This window comes from Rhinolophus sinicus, chromosome 7 (assembly GCF_057876585.1).
Source record: "Rhinolophus sinicus isolate RSI-liver-muscle chromosome 7, RSI-T2T, whole genome shotgun sequence".
In the NCBI taxonomy this organism is placed as follows: domain Eukaryota; kingdom Metazoa; phylum Chordata; class Mammalia; order Chiroptera; family Rhinolophidae; genus Rhinolophus; species Rhinolophus sinicus.
This window is the reverse complement of record NC_142507.1, coordinates 42,214,737-42,230,296: the sequence shown is the minus strand read 5'-3', so window position 1 is coordinate 42,230,296 and position 15,560 is coordinate 42,214,737. Positions and strand designations below refer to the sequence as shown.

General features: G+C 32.2%; 1 protein-coding gene across 1 annotated transcript in view; it reads right to left on the bottom strand.

Moving 5' to 3' along the window:
- The window catches only part of STXBP3 (syntaxin binding protein 3), a 47,827-nt gene that overhangs the window by 7,972 nt on the left and 24,295 nt on the right, over positions 1–15,560 (bottom strand). The window contains exons 8-17 of the mRNA XM_019746518.3: positions 14,395–14,485; positions 11,538–11,662; positions 8,932–9,027; positions 8,741–8,798; positions 6,084–6,149; positions 5,439–5,519; positions 4,142–4,280; positions 3,486–3,592; positions 2,854–2,946; positions 1,019–1,104 (exon numbers count right to left, since the gene is read on the bottom strand). Coding sequence (XP_019602077.1) covers positions 1,019–1,104; positions 2,854–2,946; positions 3,486–3,592; positions 4,142–4,280; positions 5,439–5,519; positions 6,084–6,149; positions 8,741–8,798; positions 8,932–9,027; positions 11,538–11,662; positions 14,395–14,485 — 942 coding nt within the window. The remainder of the gene's footprint in view (positions 1–1,018; positions 1,105–2,853; positions 2,947–3,485; positions 3,593–4,141; positions 4,281–5,438; positions 5,520–6,083; positions 6,150–8,740; positions 8,799–8,931; positions 9,028–11,537; positions 11,663–14,394; positions 14,486–15,560) is intronic.

The window sequence follows — 15,560 nt, the reverse complement described above, 5'->3', positions numbered from 1 at the left end:
AGTGGTTAGATATAGCAAATTTCAAAGCAGGTATTATAAATATGATAAATGAATTAAACAAAATTATGCTAACAACTTAACCATAGAAAATCTCAAAAGAGAAATGGAAACTAAAAAAGAACCAAAAGGAAATTCTAAATGTGAGAAGTACAAAACTGAAATGAAAAAAAAAAAAAAACTAGGTGGCTCAACAGCACATTTGAGATATCAAAAGAAAGAATCGGAGAACTTAAAGATGGATCAATAGATACTGTATTTGAAGAACAGAAAGAAAAGTAAACACAGCCTCAGTGACCCATGACACAATGTCAACCTTCCAACATAAGTGCAATGGAGTTTCAAAAAGAGAAGAGGGAAAGAGAAACGGGCAGAAAAAAATTTGAAGAAATAATGACTGCAAGTTTCCCAAATCTGATGAAAAGTATTAACTTGTAGATTCAAGAAACTCAAAGAACTGCAGGTAGAATAAACACAGAGAACTCCACCTAGACACATCACAGTTAAATAGCTAAAAGCCAAAGACCAAAAGAAATATCCTGCAAAACACAACTCTATACATTGTTTATAATACAAATATATGTAGAAAATGTGTAAAAGATATATAGGTGAATGATAAACACCAAATTCTGGATAGGGAAGAAAGGGAGAATAACAAAATCAGAGTGATTTGTATTTATGATTGAACTGTATTTATGATTCATTTGTTAAGTTGGACACTGAATTATAATCTTCTCTAGAGCTTTCTGAATGTTTCAAATATCTCACCACCAAAAAAATGATCAAAACAGGTATGTCCTCTGCTATGTGAAGAAAAAAAAAAAGAGAGGAAAAACTCTGTTTTAATTTCATGAAAATATTTTTCGTAATAAAGTAAATTTTCACACAGTTTACCTGGACTCATTTAAAACAGATTAGAGTTCTAGGAGAGTTGCCAATGTAAGAGTACTGTGTACCATTTCAATTGTTAGTCTGTAATATCACACTGAAAATGTCACTGACTCTCATTTACAGCTTTTACCTTACAGCTCCTGAGCCATTCCATACTGCTGGACACTGGGAACAATATGGCCATTCCTTTGAATCTAATCTATTATCAGTGGCATCCTAGGGAAGAAAAGAGTTAACACCATCAAGAAAATGTTGTAAACTCTAGGATATTTTTGTTTGTTTTGCATAAAACTCATAACTTGTATTTATAATTAAGGACCATAAGGATATATATATATATAATATACATATATATACTATATATACATATATATTTTATATATATATTTTTAGGATATATAAATATTCAATAAAATAAGGTTAGTCCTTTCTTTGAAACTCACAAAACTTACTCGCTTCAAATATTAATGCAATCACTTACTTATTAAACCAGTATTTACTGCATACCTGTATTTCTTCATTTGGAGGGTCCCCACATTGGTGTGAAGACTCCAGGTATCTTATCAGGACCTTTATGTCTAGAGTGCTAGGGAATTCTAAATACCATCCTGGTCCTGACATGTCTCTTAGGCTACCAGTGTACAAGCCCTGACCTTCAGCAGTGGCTCTAAAACAGGATGTGACCCCTGGCTAGGGTTACACAAGACAATACATGGGGATGGGGGAAATTCTCCTTTCCATTTCATTTAAAAAATTTTCCTTTTTTAAGGGTTACATTGGATATACTTATGTGTATGGATATATTGTATACATAGATTATGTTTTGTTAGTATAGTAATATAGTTTATAAATAATCTTATGCTATACGCTCATGTTCACATTTTTTATGGTTAAGTGTGAATGATCAAAAAAGGTTGGGGACCACTGCTTTACAGCATGGTAGTACAAATGGTATTAATAAGTGGACACAGGAGTGGGCACCAGGTACTCAGTATCCAAGAATATTTCAACAAGACTGCAGGAAACAGAAATGGAGTTTCAGGAGAAATTCTGAAGGTCTTAGATTGCTATTGAGCTCAAAGTGGATTTTCTGAATTTAACATGCAAATCTTTGTGGAAGCGTCTGAGAAAGTCAATTCTTATTCTAAAAATACCAGCCAAGAAAAACTACTTAGATCTACATCCTTGTTATGGGTCAGAGAAAGAAAATCTTATGTTGCAGAAAATAAAGTCTAAATTCTTTAAACTTTTCATCTATGATTAAATATGTGTGAATGACAAAATTAGCCAAGCAAAACAGAAAAATCCTAGTAATATATTGTATCCAATTAGATTCCAAAGGAAAGTAGAAACTGGGGTTTAAGTCAAAGGAAAATTGGAATAAATGATTATGACTGAAAAATCGATGTTATTTTATTGAGCTTATAATGCAATTTTTATTAGTCCATTTTATAATTTCTCATAGTATTATTATAGATTTAGAATATTATTTTCTAAAAGCAGATAGTACTAAAGGCATCAACTATCTGTTGGATATAACAGCAAACTATAGTGAGGTTCACATTTTAATCACAAATATATTTCCAAGAATACTGGATTCTAACATTTCCTAATAGTGGTCATATACAAATGTTATTTTGTTTTGAACCTTCATTCAAATAAATTATTTATATTTCTGCTACATATAGTTATTTAAAAAACAGCAGCTTTTTCATAAAACGTGTGTGCTTTACTTTTTTATTTTGAGGCAGTCAGTGGTGTGAGTTTGTTTGAGGTCTTCAGGAAAGAATCTTCCAAGAGTTTCCTCTCCTCCCTTGATCCCAGACACAGTCTTCTTTTGTGAACCCTCCCAGTACTGCAGAAAATTCCTGACCCATGGATATGTTCAGAGTGACAGATAAACATACAAAGAGTAAAGAATACAGAAGGGCACTTAGGGTATAAGTAAAATTTAATTACTTTTACCTCCAAAATATCTTTGATAAAAGGTGTCCATCGAGAGAGTTGAAAAGTTTCTTCTGCAGACCGATCCTTTCTTAATGGTTTGCTTTGTTGAGACTAATATAATTAGAGGAAAAAATTTAAAACCAGTAATTTATTTAGTGATAGTCTCTTACTGAGTTTTCTAACAAAGATATTTACTTTACAGCAAATACTATATTGTACTTGACTTAAAACTAAGAAATGCCTACTCAAATAACCTGAATAAGTGTGGTTACGTAACTTCACAGTATTTTGTGCTTTAATGATAAAATAGCATCAGAATGTATGTTTACTCAAAAGTGCTATAAAACTTGATGGGAAAGAGTGAGATCCTAAACAGTCCTTTCAAAATTTGCTATAAATGAATCATAAAGAGAAAAGCATGAATAGCAAATTACAAATGAAGCCATTAAGACATAAATTCACTACAAAGATGTATCTGTCCAAATTACTCATATATGGAAAACAAAATTTTAATTTTTTAGTTACCAAATCTATTGAGTGAAATTAAGAAGACTGTTCACATGGATTCCCACGTAACACAACATATTTAATGCAAACAACTACACATGCATATATATATGTCAGTATATACAAAATGTAAGATTTCTTACCGGAGGGACAATGGGAACACCAAGGTAACTCCAGTTACGAATCATGTCACTCTCATTTTCTATCTTTACATTCTGGATCAACCTGTCCAAATTTTCTTCTGTAGTTCCTTAGATAAGTAAAAATATGAGTCACAAAATTGCTACCACAATCATTTCTAGGTTATAGGTATACCCATGAATAAAGGTTTTTAAATAAAAAGTAAACATTTAAATTACATACCCTCCAGTCTTCTCCCAATTTCATATTTTTCCTTTTACTTACAATAGTACCTCAGTTTTCGAATGTCTCCGTTGATCAACAGTTCCGTTTATGAACGCCGTAAATTTTATGGATCTATGGTATCATTAGAAAGCAAAATTCACGCTAAATTTTCAGTTTTAGGGGTTGATTTTAAAGGTCTGGAATGGATTAATCCATTTTGCATTACTTTCTATGGGGAAACCGTGCCTGTTTTCGAATGTTTCATAACTTGAACGGTCTGCCGGAATGGATTACGTTCGAAAACCAAGGTACCACTGTATCTGAACCAACTTCAGCTATTACCTTTGAATTTTCTAAGATTCTCTTAAGATCTTTAGTTAAACCACTTATTATAAAGTGGTTTTAGAGCTGGGTATTCTAATACATTCATGAAAATGAACAAAGTCTCCATTACCATTAATACTGAAGATATAGAGCAGGATTGCTCTTATTTTATCATAATTATCATGACTTTTGTTGAGTAGAACTGGAAGGAGCACTCGCATAGAATCTTTCACCTTCTGTCCTTCTGCATCAGTTCCAAGTGCCAGATCCTTATTGAAAATGAAATAGTCAGTGGTCTATAACCCAAATTCATCTTCAGTTAAAAATACCTATTATTAAATCTTGCCAAGTTTTAATGGAATACTGATGACATTTCACAGGAAAAAGTGGGCATCACTTGTGAACTACTGATTGAAGAAAATGTAAAAAGTCAAAAAATAATTTAGAGAAGAGAATCATTAACCTAAACCTGTACTGATATGGTAGACATGGGCCACATGTGGCTACTGAGCACATGAAATGTGGCTTGGCTAAATTAAGATGTGCTGTAAATGAAAACACCAGATTTTGAAGACTTGGTATAAAAATATGTAAAATATTTTACTAATAATTTTTTGATATTGACTACATGTTGAAATAATATTTTGGATATATTGGGTTAAGTCAAATATACTATTAAAATTAACTACCGGGGCCAGCCCGGTGGCTCAGGTGGTTGGAGCTCCGTGCTCCTAACTCCAAAGGCTGCCGGTTCGATTCCCACATGGGCCAGTGGGCTCTCAACCACAAGGTTGCCAGTTTAACTCCTCGAGTCCCGCAAGGGATGGTGGGCAGTGCCCCCTGCAACTAAGATTGAACACAGCACCTTGAGCTGAGCTGCCTCTTAGATGGCTCAGTTGGTTGGAGCGCAGGCTCTCAACCACAAGGTTGCCAGTTCAATTAAAAAAAAAAAAATTAACTACCCTTGTTTCTTACCTTTTTAAGAATATTTAAAATTACACATGACTTGCATTCTATTTCTATTAGAGAGCACTGACCTAAACCGTTTTGCATTATAGAGGAGCCTCTTAAAACAAGTTAAAAGTGCCTATGCAGTACTCTGCAAGATGCTACATTAAATGCTGCACCCACTGAGAAAAGCCTGCCAACAATGGTACCCTGAAATAATGCTCCGAGCACTTAAATCATCCCATTCAACCAAAAATGCATAATCACAGGTCAGGAGGGACTTGCTTACTATGATACTTTTTATCTACTTGTTACTGTCAGTGGGGAAAGATGTAGTAAATACGGCCTAGGTGAGTCCTCTTCTAACAGAGACTCTGTGACTCTGTGCACTGCACTGATTGAGCAAAGTTAGGTTTTACCTTAGAAAGTTCACTCAAGAAATCCATTATGAACATAGGTATTTCTGACTCTGCACATACCTGTTCAGTTTTGCAGAGCTTTTCTATATTAAGCTTGAATTTATTCATGCAGTCTTCTGCTAAGTTAAGATGAACAACTTGCTGAAAAGCAGAAATCATTTAAAAATTTTTAAAGCATTTAGAAATCATTTAAAGCAAAATAAGTCATTTAAAGCATTTTAATTTCTTTTTGTGCAACCAATATTAAACTTTTGAGATTGGCCTGAAGGTAAGTATGGGCTTGGGTGGAAAGGAGGTACCATGTAAAGCAAGAAAAGGAAAAAAGTGAGAACTAACATGACCTACAGGGGACAATCAACAGACAGCAAAAAATAGAATGAAAGGGTTGAATTTGTATTGGGTTTACGAGTAAGGAAAAACAACCACTAGTTAATCCAATGTTGAATTTTCTTAGTAAGTTGGTATATGCTAAACTTTCTCTGTTTGGCTGTTCAAGACAAAGACAAAGTTTAAGTCGGATATGGCTAAACCTAGATTCTAAATAGAATACTATTGGAAAGCTTAAATACTTGGGATATTTCTAAGGCCTACAGTAAGGTTTTAGAGGACAGCTAACACCAAGTTCCATGACATCCACTGCTAAAGTTGACTATAGAACTCGATGGACAAATAAATGAAAAATGATAAGGTATGTCACATGCTTACCTTAGTAATCTGTTTACGGAAATGGGGCATCTTTTTCATCAGCTGGGCAAGAGCACTAAGCGATGTCTAGGAAAAATCAAACATTTAAAAATCAAACTTATGATTCAGTTATTCTATGTACCAACTTTAAAATCCTGTAGTTTTAAATATTCGTTAATTTATTAAATATTTGACAAATTTTAAGACAACAAATTCAAGAAATTTCTAGTTTCAGCCACGATAGTGTAGATGATATCAAGATTACTCTCCCTCCATAAACAAAAATAAAACTGACAAAATTAAGACAACAGCTTTCAGGTAATGGATAAAAAATTCAACTACATCAATAATTATATGAAATATATACAGACTGAACATTCCAATTAAAATACAAAGATTGTCAGATTGAACAAACAAACAAAAACCAACTACAGTTCCTTTTAATAAGCACATTTTAAATATCGACACAGACAGTTCTAAGCAAAGGATGGGAAAAAGATATACTATGTAAACACTAACCAAAATAAAGCAGGAATGACTACATTACTATCAGGTGAAGTAGGCTTTAAGGCAAGAAATATTGCAAATGATAAGAAAATGACATTTTATGATGATAAAAGACTAAATTCAACAAAGATAACTATCTTAAATTTATAATGATTCTCATTAATGTGGACTTATCAGTTGGTACAGCTTCAAAAGTTGACAGGATTATAAAGAAAATCAGATTAATTCATAATCAAAGATTTTAATATACTACTCTCAGTAACTGACAGAAAAAGACAAAAAAAATCAGTAAATAGATTTGAATAACATGATAAACCAACTTAATTTAATTGACACATAGAATTTATATTCTTTTTAAGTACACATAGGGCACTGACCACACTAGATCATATAGTGGGTCACAAATCAAGTCTGAACAAATTGCAAAGGAGTGAAATCATACAGTGCACATGCTCTGGCCACTATTATAACTACATTTCAACTCAGCAACAGAAAGATAAGTAGAAAATTCCCAAACTCTTTGAAATTAAAAAACATATTCCTATGTAACACGAGTCAAAGAAGAAATCACAATGAAAGTTAGAAAATATTTGAGCTGAATTAAAGTAAGTTATTCCAAAATTTGTGGGATACAGCGACAGCAATGTTGAGAAGGAAAGAGAAAAGGTTGAAAAATCAATGCTCTAGACATCCAATTCAATAAGCTAGAAAAACAAATTAAGCCAAAGAAAGTTAAAGGAAGGAAATAAAAAAGTAGAAATCAATTAAATACAATAGTAACATATGAAAAAAGAAATCAACAAAGCCAAAAGTTGATTCTTTCAAATATTACTAATATATATAGGGGATAGTAATAGTATAGGGGATAAAACACAAATTAACAATATTAGGATTAAATTAATAGAACACAACTACCAATTCTACAGACACTACAAGGATCAGAGGATATTTGAAAACATAGGTGTAATAGACAAATCCCTTGAAAAATGCAACATCTCAAAACTGATACAAGAAAAACTTAAAAATCTGAACAGCTTTTTATATCTAGTACAGAACTTGTAATTAAAGACTTTCCCACAAAGAAAACTCCATGCCCAGACTACTTAATTGGTGAATTCTTTCAAGCAATAATTGGACTAATAACAATCTTATACAAACAGCCTCAGAGAATAAAATGAGTGGAAAGCATTACAACTCATTTAAAGACCAATATAATCTTGCTACCAAAACCTGACAAGAACACTACAAAAAAAGGAATAATACAGGGAAATATTTCTCATAAACCTTGAAGCAAACATGCTAAGCAAAATGTTAGCAAATAGAACCCAGTGATAGAGGAAAAGAATAATGTATCATGACCAAGTAGAGCTTATTCCAGGAATGCATGGTTGGTTTAATGTTAGAGAATCAATGAATGTAATTTATCACATTAACAGAATAAAGGAGAAAAAAATAATTTCAATAGATGCTGCGAAAGTATCTGATGAAGTCCAATACTCATTCTTGATTTAAAAACAACCTTTTGGCAAATTAAGAATAGAGGGGAACTTCCTTAATCTGAAAAAGGGTACACCTAAACAACCTAAAACTAACATAATACTCAATGATAAAATATCAAACATGTTTCTCCTAAGGTTAGGAATAAGACAATAATAGCCTCTATCACCAGTTCTTTTCTACATTATATAGCTATGAGGTATTAACTACTAATAAAACTAACTTAAAATAAGATTGAAAAGGATCAAGCTAAACTTTTTTTATTCATAGATGGTATCATTGTGTAACCTTCTGGAATGATGGAAATGTTCTATATCTTGATTTAGGTTGTGGTTCTAATGTGTGTGTGTACATACATATACAAAAAAGTAATTCAGTATACACATAAGATTTGTGCATTTTACTTAGGTAAATTATACGTCAATATAAAAAACTTAGCAAGAATGCACTGGTGAAATTAGCTAAATAGGCTTTTAAAAATGAACTTTAATGAAGCAAGACAGTTAACAAAATGTTGCTAACTGTTGAGGCTAGGTTATAGGTACGTGGGAATTCATTTTCTCTACTTTTGTGTGTTGGAAATTTCCCAAAATGAAAAGTTAAATAAAAATTTTAAACAAATTTTAAAATTCACCTTCATTATTACTTTGAAAGTTAAATAAGACTCTTCTTACCTTTCCTTCTGTTGCTTTCTTTGTTGACGAAATTTCCTTCATAAGCTTTGGAATTTCCCTGTCAAATTGAGAGAATTTTTTAAATTCCTAAGGTGTACTTCTTTATAGAAACATTTTAAGATTACAAAATGTATTATCATGTATTCAGGATCCAAAAAATATGGAATAAAAATTAAAATGGGTTCACATACTCTAACACAACCGCAATATGCCGATGTCGAATTCTGACCCAGAGGTCATCGTCTTCCTCAAGGATTGCCTCCTTTTCTTTCCCATCTGTTTTATATCTACAAGTAGACATAAGTATAAAACTTCTGGATTATTTTTTCCCAAGAAAAGTGGAAGAAACACTTTTACAAACAAAAATTTTAAAACAAAGCTCAAGAACTGAAGAGTACATATCCACTATTTTAGGAGGATAATGAAGACCTACTCAAAACTAAGGCATATTGCTATCCTTACATTAAAAATCAAAGTACTATGCCTACCAAGACAGTCTTACTTTCAAATGTTAGATTTAGTTGTCATTATTATAGTTTTAGGTTAACAAAATGGTATTTTATGAAACAAAAATTCAACATTCCACAATCAACTTTAAGAACAAGACCAAGTATACTAACAATTTGTGTTAATTGCTTAAAAACACGCTTTTAATGTACTAGTAACCATCAGCACAACTACCAAACTTCTATTAAGTAAAAACGAGAAACATCAGCCCCAATGTAGCCTATTAAATATCGAAGATGTTCGGAATTAGTACAAAATTCACAAGCATATATCATCTGTTTCCACATTCTTCCCTAACCCTGTAAGCACATCTCCTTTAAGAATGAGAAAGAAAATGAGAGAAAAACTAATGTAGCCATAAAAAAAATTGTGATTGCTTTAATGAGTCCTAATGAAGTTAAGCAGCAATTCAAGGGGTTCATGAAAAAAACTTAAAATGGACTTCCTGACTGCTTGCCCAAATTAATTTCTCTCATCTCTTTTTTATGCAGATAGCCTCCTTCCATTTGGGAAACTAAGGAGATTCAATCATTCAGGGGACTGTCAATTTCATGAGCCAAGATTAGGAAGAATGGCACTGAGCTTTCCTAGCTCTGGACTGCAGACAATAAATGTAGATTTCTGCTGTATGAATTTGTATTAGCCCCCAAAATTACCGGTCCCACCTATAAAACCATCTACCTATATGTGGTCTTAATTACAGATGCCCAAGGGTAGAAAGACTGTGCTTAATTACAAGACTGCACTAAGGATAGAGGCCCTTTTGTCATTTAAAATGTCACTTTGTACTCATACAATGTCTTTAATCTTTGATTTATAAACAAAGATTAAGATAACAATCCTGACAATACTAAAAGATGACAATTCCACTTCAAGAGTACATTTAAAGAAGTCACCAAGATGAATAATAGATTCTGGGTACTTAACAAATTTCCTGCTTTGTAACAATTTCCTGCTTTGTACTCTACTTCCATTAAAAATTGTGATGAAGCACAAACCGCAGGGAGTTCATCTATCTAGTCTTATCCCTGGAGTGCTTTGATTCGTTAAAAAAAAAAAAAAAGTATGGATGGCTTTAAAAAAAAAAGAAAGTTGCTCCCTTACTCTTAAAAATTAAAACTTGCTTTGCTTGCTAGCAAACCTAGAGCGGTAAATATTTTAAATACTAGGTTAGAAATGTCTGAAATGAAGGTCTAAATTGAAAACAAATCCTTTAGAGTCCATCAGTTCAATTTTTTTGTGCAATGCAGGTTTAGAGACCTAAAGTATAAGAGAGGTAATAATATGCCTTCTGAAAATTCTGAATAAACTGCTTGAAACTACTTTTATACTAGAAGAAAGCTATGTTGATTTCTCTATGTCATCTAACATTAACACAAACAACATAAACTCAAGAAACCAGGATTTGACCAGAATTCAAATTAAAAAACAACAGAAAATACTAAATTAGTTTAACAATATTTGGTTTAAGAAAAATATTAAGTATTGTAATTATCACAAGTATTTCAATCTTTTTAATCTATTAAAATTACTAAATTAATTATGAAATTTCAGAAAACTAATTTTCATTTTTACTACGATGCTCAAACAGTAAATCTCAACTGAAAAATGCCTATTTGGATTTAGAGATTATATCAAATAACATGTTATATATATATGCACATGCATATATACACACATAAATGATACACAAAGAATAAAATGGGTCCTTGATAGAAAATCTATTTTATTTTTCATGTAGCTTTCTATTTCACATTACTTTTGAAGTAAATATGCTTATATCAGGGTTAAGTCAATACTAGGTGCCAAACTGGTAAAACTGTCTATCCCAACTGCCATCCTATTTAGTTTTCCAGTCTTCTAATCTCTTTAAATACGTTACACTGACAAGACACACATACAGAGACTTCTGGGTGTGTATTTCAAAATAATTACAGAATGACCAGTTTGAATATGGTTACCACTTCAATAAATATAGTAGTAGGCATGGCATTTACTCTTAACCTAAGTGAAAAGTCCAAATTCCACTGGTTTAAATGTAGCTTTGTTGTAGACAGTTAAAGAAGCAAATATACCAAAAAAGGCTTCAAAGCAGTCAACATACCCATTAACTTACAAGGCCAAGATATGTGTAATAGATTATGGTTATTGGGGAAAGAGAAGGATATAGTCTCTGAATAAAAAATACAAAAGGTCAGAGTTAGCTCTCTGGTGCCTGCACAAATTACTAAATGCTCAGATCCTCTCCCGTTTCTATATGCCCTTTACATGCCCTTCAAATGATACTTGCTTGTATGTGTCATTCTCGATCGGCAGTAGATCATATGCCATTGCCTGAAACGTCAGTTCATGCAGGACAGTGGACACAGGATCAAAGCCACGATCAATTATTATGAGCTGGGAGTGAGTTTTACCCTGGAATGATAAGACAAAATTATCTTAAACTTCAATTTCCTTGTTGGAACACATATTCAATATCTTAGAAAACAAAAACAGACTTTTCCTAAGTTTTATCACATTCTTAAGATTGTGAAGTTATATTAAGACAGAAAAATCTGAGTGGCACAATAGGGGGAAAAACAAGACTACAAAAGCAAAAGCTTTCATAATTAGATTAAGAATATCTATATTCAATAATACAGTATTGTGAAAATTCCTTTTAAAAAGTAACATTTGGTTTGCACTAAATCTATTTTCTTAGGAATTCAGCTCCATAAACACTAAAACCGATATAAATTATAACCTGATGCTACTACACATTGTGCTAAGCAAGAAGTACATATATTAGTTAATTCTTACAGCAACCCTCTGAAACAGGTATTCTTCTCTCCATTTGACAATGAGGGCATTAAGCCTTAAAAGTAACTTGTCCAAATCAGGGAGGATCACTTCATAAGTCATATAAATGTCTAAGCACTATGCTATATACCTGAAGTGAATATAATATCGGAATGTCAACTGTAATTGAAAAATTTTAAAAAGTTAACTTGCCCAAATCACATAGGTAGTAAGAGACTCAAATTCAGGTCAGCTTCACTCCATGGCCTGTGCTCTTAACCATTATACTATTTAAAAATATTATATTGCTAAAAATAAATAAACAAAAAAACATTATATTGTTGCCAGCTAGGTGATAAATCACAATGAAAGCCTTGCTATCATTAATTCACAAACAGTACTAATTATTAAACAGTGAATAATACTGCTGGGAAAAATAATTGTTAATATCAATCTTTCATATTTCATTTTTAAAAGTAATAAATTCTTTGGATTTTTATTCAAAGCAGTAAGAGATAACTACAACTCATTAGACAAACATTTCCTATTTACTTACATACAGTAGAGGTAAACTACATAGGATAGATCTTTGAAATATTTTTAAATTAACCATTCATTCATTTAAATAAATCTTGAGACAATATGGTTAAGAGCACAGCCTTTGGAATCAGACAGATCTGGGTTTGAGTCCAGCCTTGACAACTTCCTTGCTGTACAATTTTGGACAAATTGCTTAACTTGTTAATATCTCTGCGTTCTCCTTTATAAAACAGAATATAATCAAAACCTCTGCTTATAAGACTATTGTAAAGCTTAAACATAATAATACAGGGAAATACTTAGCACAGTGTGGCACTTAGTAAGCCCTCAATACATGTAAGGTATGAGTCTTCAGAAATTTGAATAGGAAAAAGTACAATATACGTAATACTAGATCAGGGCTTGGGATTCTGACAATATGTGGGAGGAAGTATCACTTGACCTGAAGGAAAGGCTTCAAAAAGGAGGTGACATTTTATCAGGTCCTTGAATGAAAGAAAGGTATCAACCATTTGAAAGAATGTATAATTTCCCAGGCAGAAAGAATGGAAAGGATGTTTTATTTCTGTGGATTTTGCCTTTTTTTCACAGAAATCATGAAGGACTAAAGGGATATTTACTAATATACTCATTGTCTATCTCTCCCCTTATTTGACATTTATTGACTATCTACCCTGCTCTGTGTACTGAGCCACTGTCCTCATAACTACTATCAGCAGCTTTCACTAGGCATCCAAACCAAAAACCAGTAATAAAGCTCTAAACTAATATTGTAACTAAGCTTATACCCTCCATTCTAGCCAAGTTGTTTGGTTGTGGACTGGGCCTTTTTCTCTGTACATCTACCCCCAAAATACTGTTATCCAAGCAATAAAATCCCTCTTCTATCATGTCATACTCATTCTTCAAGCTCAAGGGCCTGTTCCTCTAGGACGGCTCCTAGGACTCCAGTTAGAATACGATTAAGCCCCAGCCTACATTCCCATTACATTCTATGTTTTCTCTCATTCCACTTATCACTTAGCACTGTAACTGGTGGTTTCTTTGCCCATCTCCTTTTAAACAATCAACAGTTTCTTCCCTTCATTCTTTAGCTACTGTAATATGGCTTCCTAGCCCTCTGACACACCTGTCAGTCTCCTCACATTCTTCATTCCCCAGCCCAAGTCTAAATTCTGGTAATTCCTCAGGTTCCAACCTTAGTCTTTGGTTACTTTAGACTATTTTCATAAGACAGTAACAGCTGCCATTTATTAAAATCTTGTATGTGCCAAACACATGTTAATTCACCTAATCTTCTTATCAACCAAGCAAGGTATGTTATCTCATCCATTTTATAGAAGAAAATACAACTCAGAGTAAATAATTTATCCAAGGTCACAGAGTTAGTAATAATAGGAATAATTGTATTTACTAAATGTTTGCTCAGTGGCAAGCATTATTCTAAGAACTTTTACATGCATTAACTCTTTCAATACTTCCACTGCTTTATAAAATAGGTATTCTCTCATTACCCCCATTTTATAGATAAGAAAACTTAGGCACAGGGGAAGTTACACAATTTGCCTAAATTAACATATCTATAAATTAAATGACAGAGCCAGGATTTGGACACAGTGCTTAATTTCAAAACACATACCTTCCCCGCTAAACCACCCTGTCTACTGAGGTTTCCACTACCATCTATATTAATAATTCCCAAATCAGTATTGGGAATCTATGCTAATGATTCCCAAATCAGTACTGGAAAATGAATGAACAATAGTTTTTCGGTTTATAAAGAAATAAGTCAGACTATGCATAACCACTATTTGCCTTTTATACTTTACCTTTATTAGGCTCTTTTCATCAGTCTTGTAGTAGTTTTCAAGTTTTTTTTCAACAAGCTGGGCAAGCTTATTGGCATTATCTAGAGGTTTACTAGAAACAGAAAAAATGTTCAATTATCTTTCTTTCACAACATACTTTACAATATCATAAGGTTGAATTCTAAAATTAAACCATGTAATTTATTGAAAGATTTTATATAAATATATTATACTAATTTATCTGGATTTTATCAATGTAAACATTATCATATATGCTTCAGATATTTTTAATATAAAGGGAATAAAATATGATAAATAAAATTTTGGTTCCCTTTATTCCCCCCCAATTCCTGGTCTTCTTCCCTTCTTCTACTCCCCCATCCCCAAGACAACCACTATCATGAATATAGTTTGTATGTTTCGTACCATTACTGTTATGTGTGTGTATATATACACACACACACACATATATATGCATACATATACTCTATATATGTATACACTGTTTTATATGTTTTAACAGTGTATGTTTTTTACTGCTTTACATATATATTTGAGATCTATATATATTGACACATATATCAAATTTATTCATTTTAGTTTGATACAGTATTCCATCATGATTATACCAGATTCTATGTATTAATTCCCCTCAAGATGGACATTTAAGTCATTCTCAATTTTACCCTATTGCAAACAACGTTGAAACAAATATTTTTGTACATACATCTCCATACACATGTTTCTCTACATATATTACATCTAGAAGTATAATGGCTGGGTCATAGAGTATGTATGTTTTCAATTTTTCTAGATATTACCATATATTCTCCAAATCAGCTGACCAATTATCCCACCCACTAGAAGTGTGAGATTTCCTCACATGCTCTCTAACATTTAGTCACTTTCCAATATAGTCTTTTGCATAAAATCTAATATATCACTGTCTTCTAAAATGATAAAAATCATACTCTAAATTGTATCTTCATGATCAGTGGCATGAGTATAACTTCCAAATTTACAAGAAAGATGTTGGAAAAGGTTCTTCAATTAGCACACCGACGTCAAAAATGGTCTCATTGTGAGGGCTTCAAAGTTTTAAAGAATCTTTAGGTTTTATACATTAAAAATAAAGCAGCAACTATAAAGAATAATTTATTACACATTTGGTTTTAAACTATTTCAAA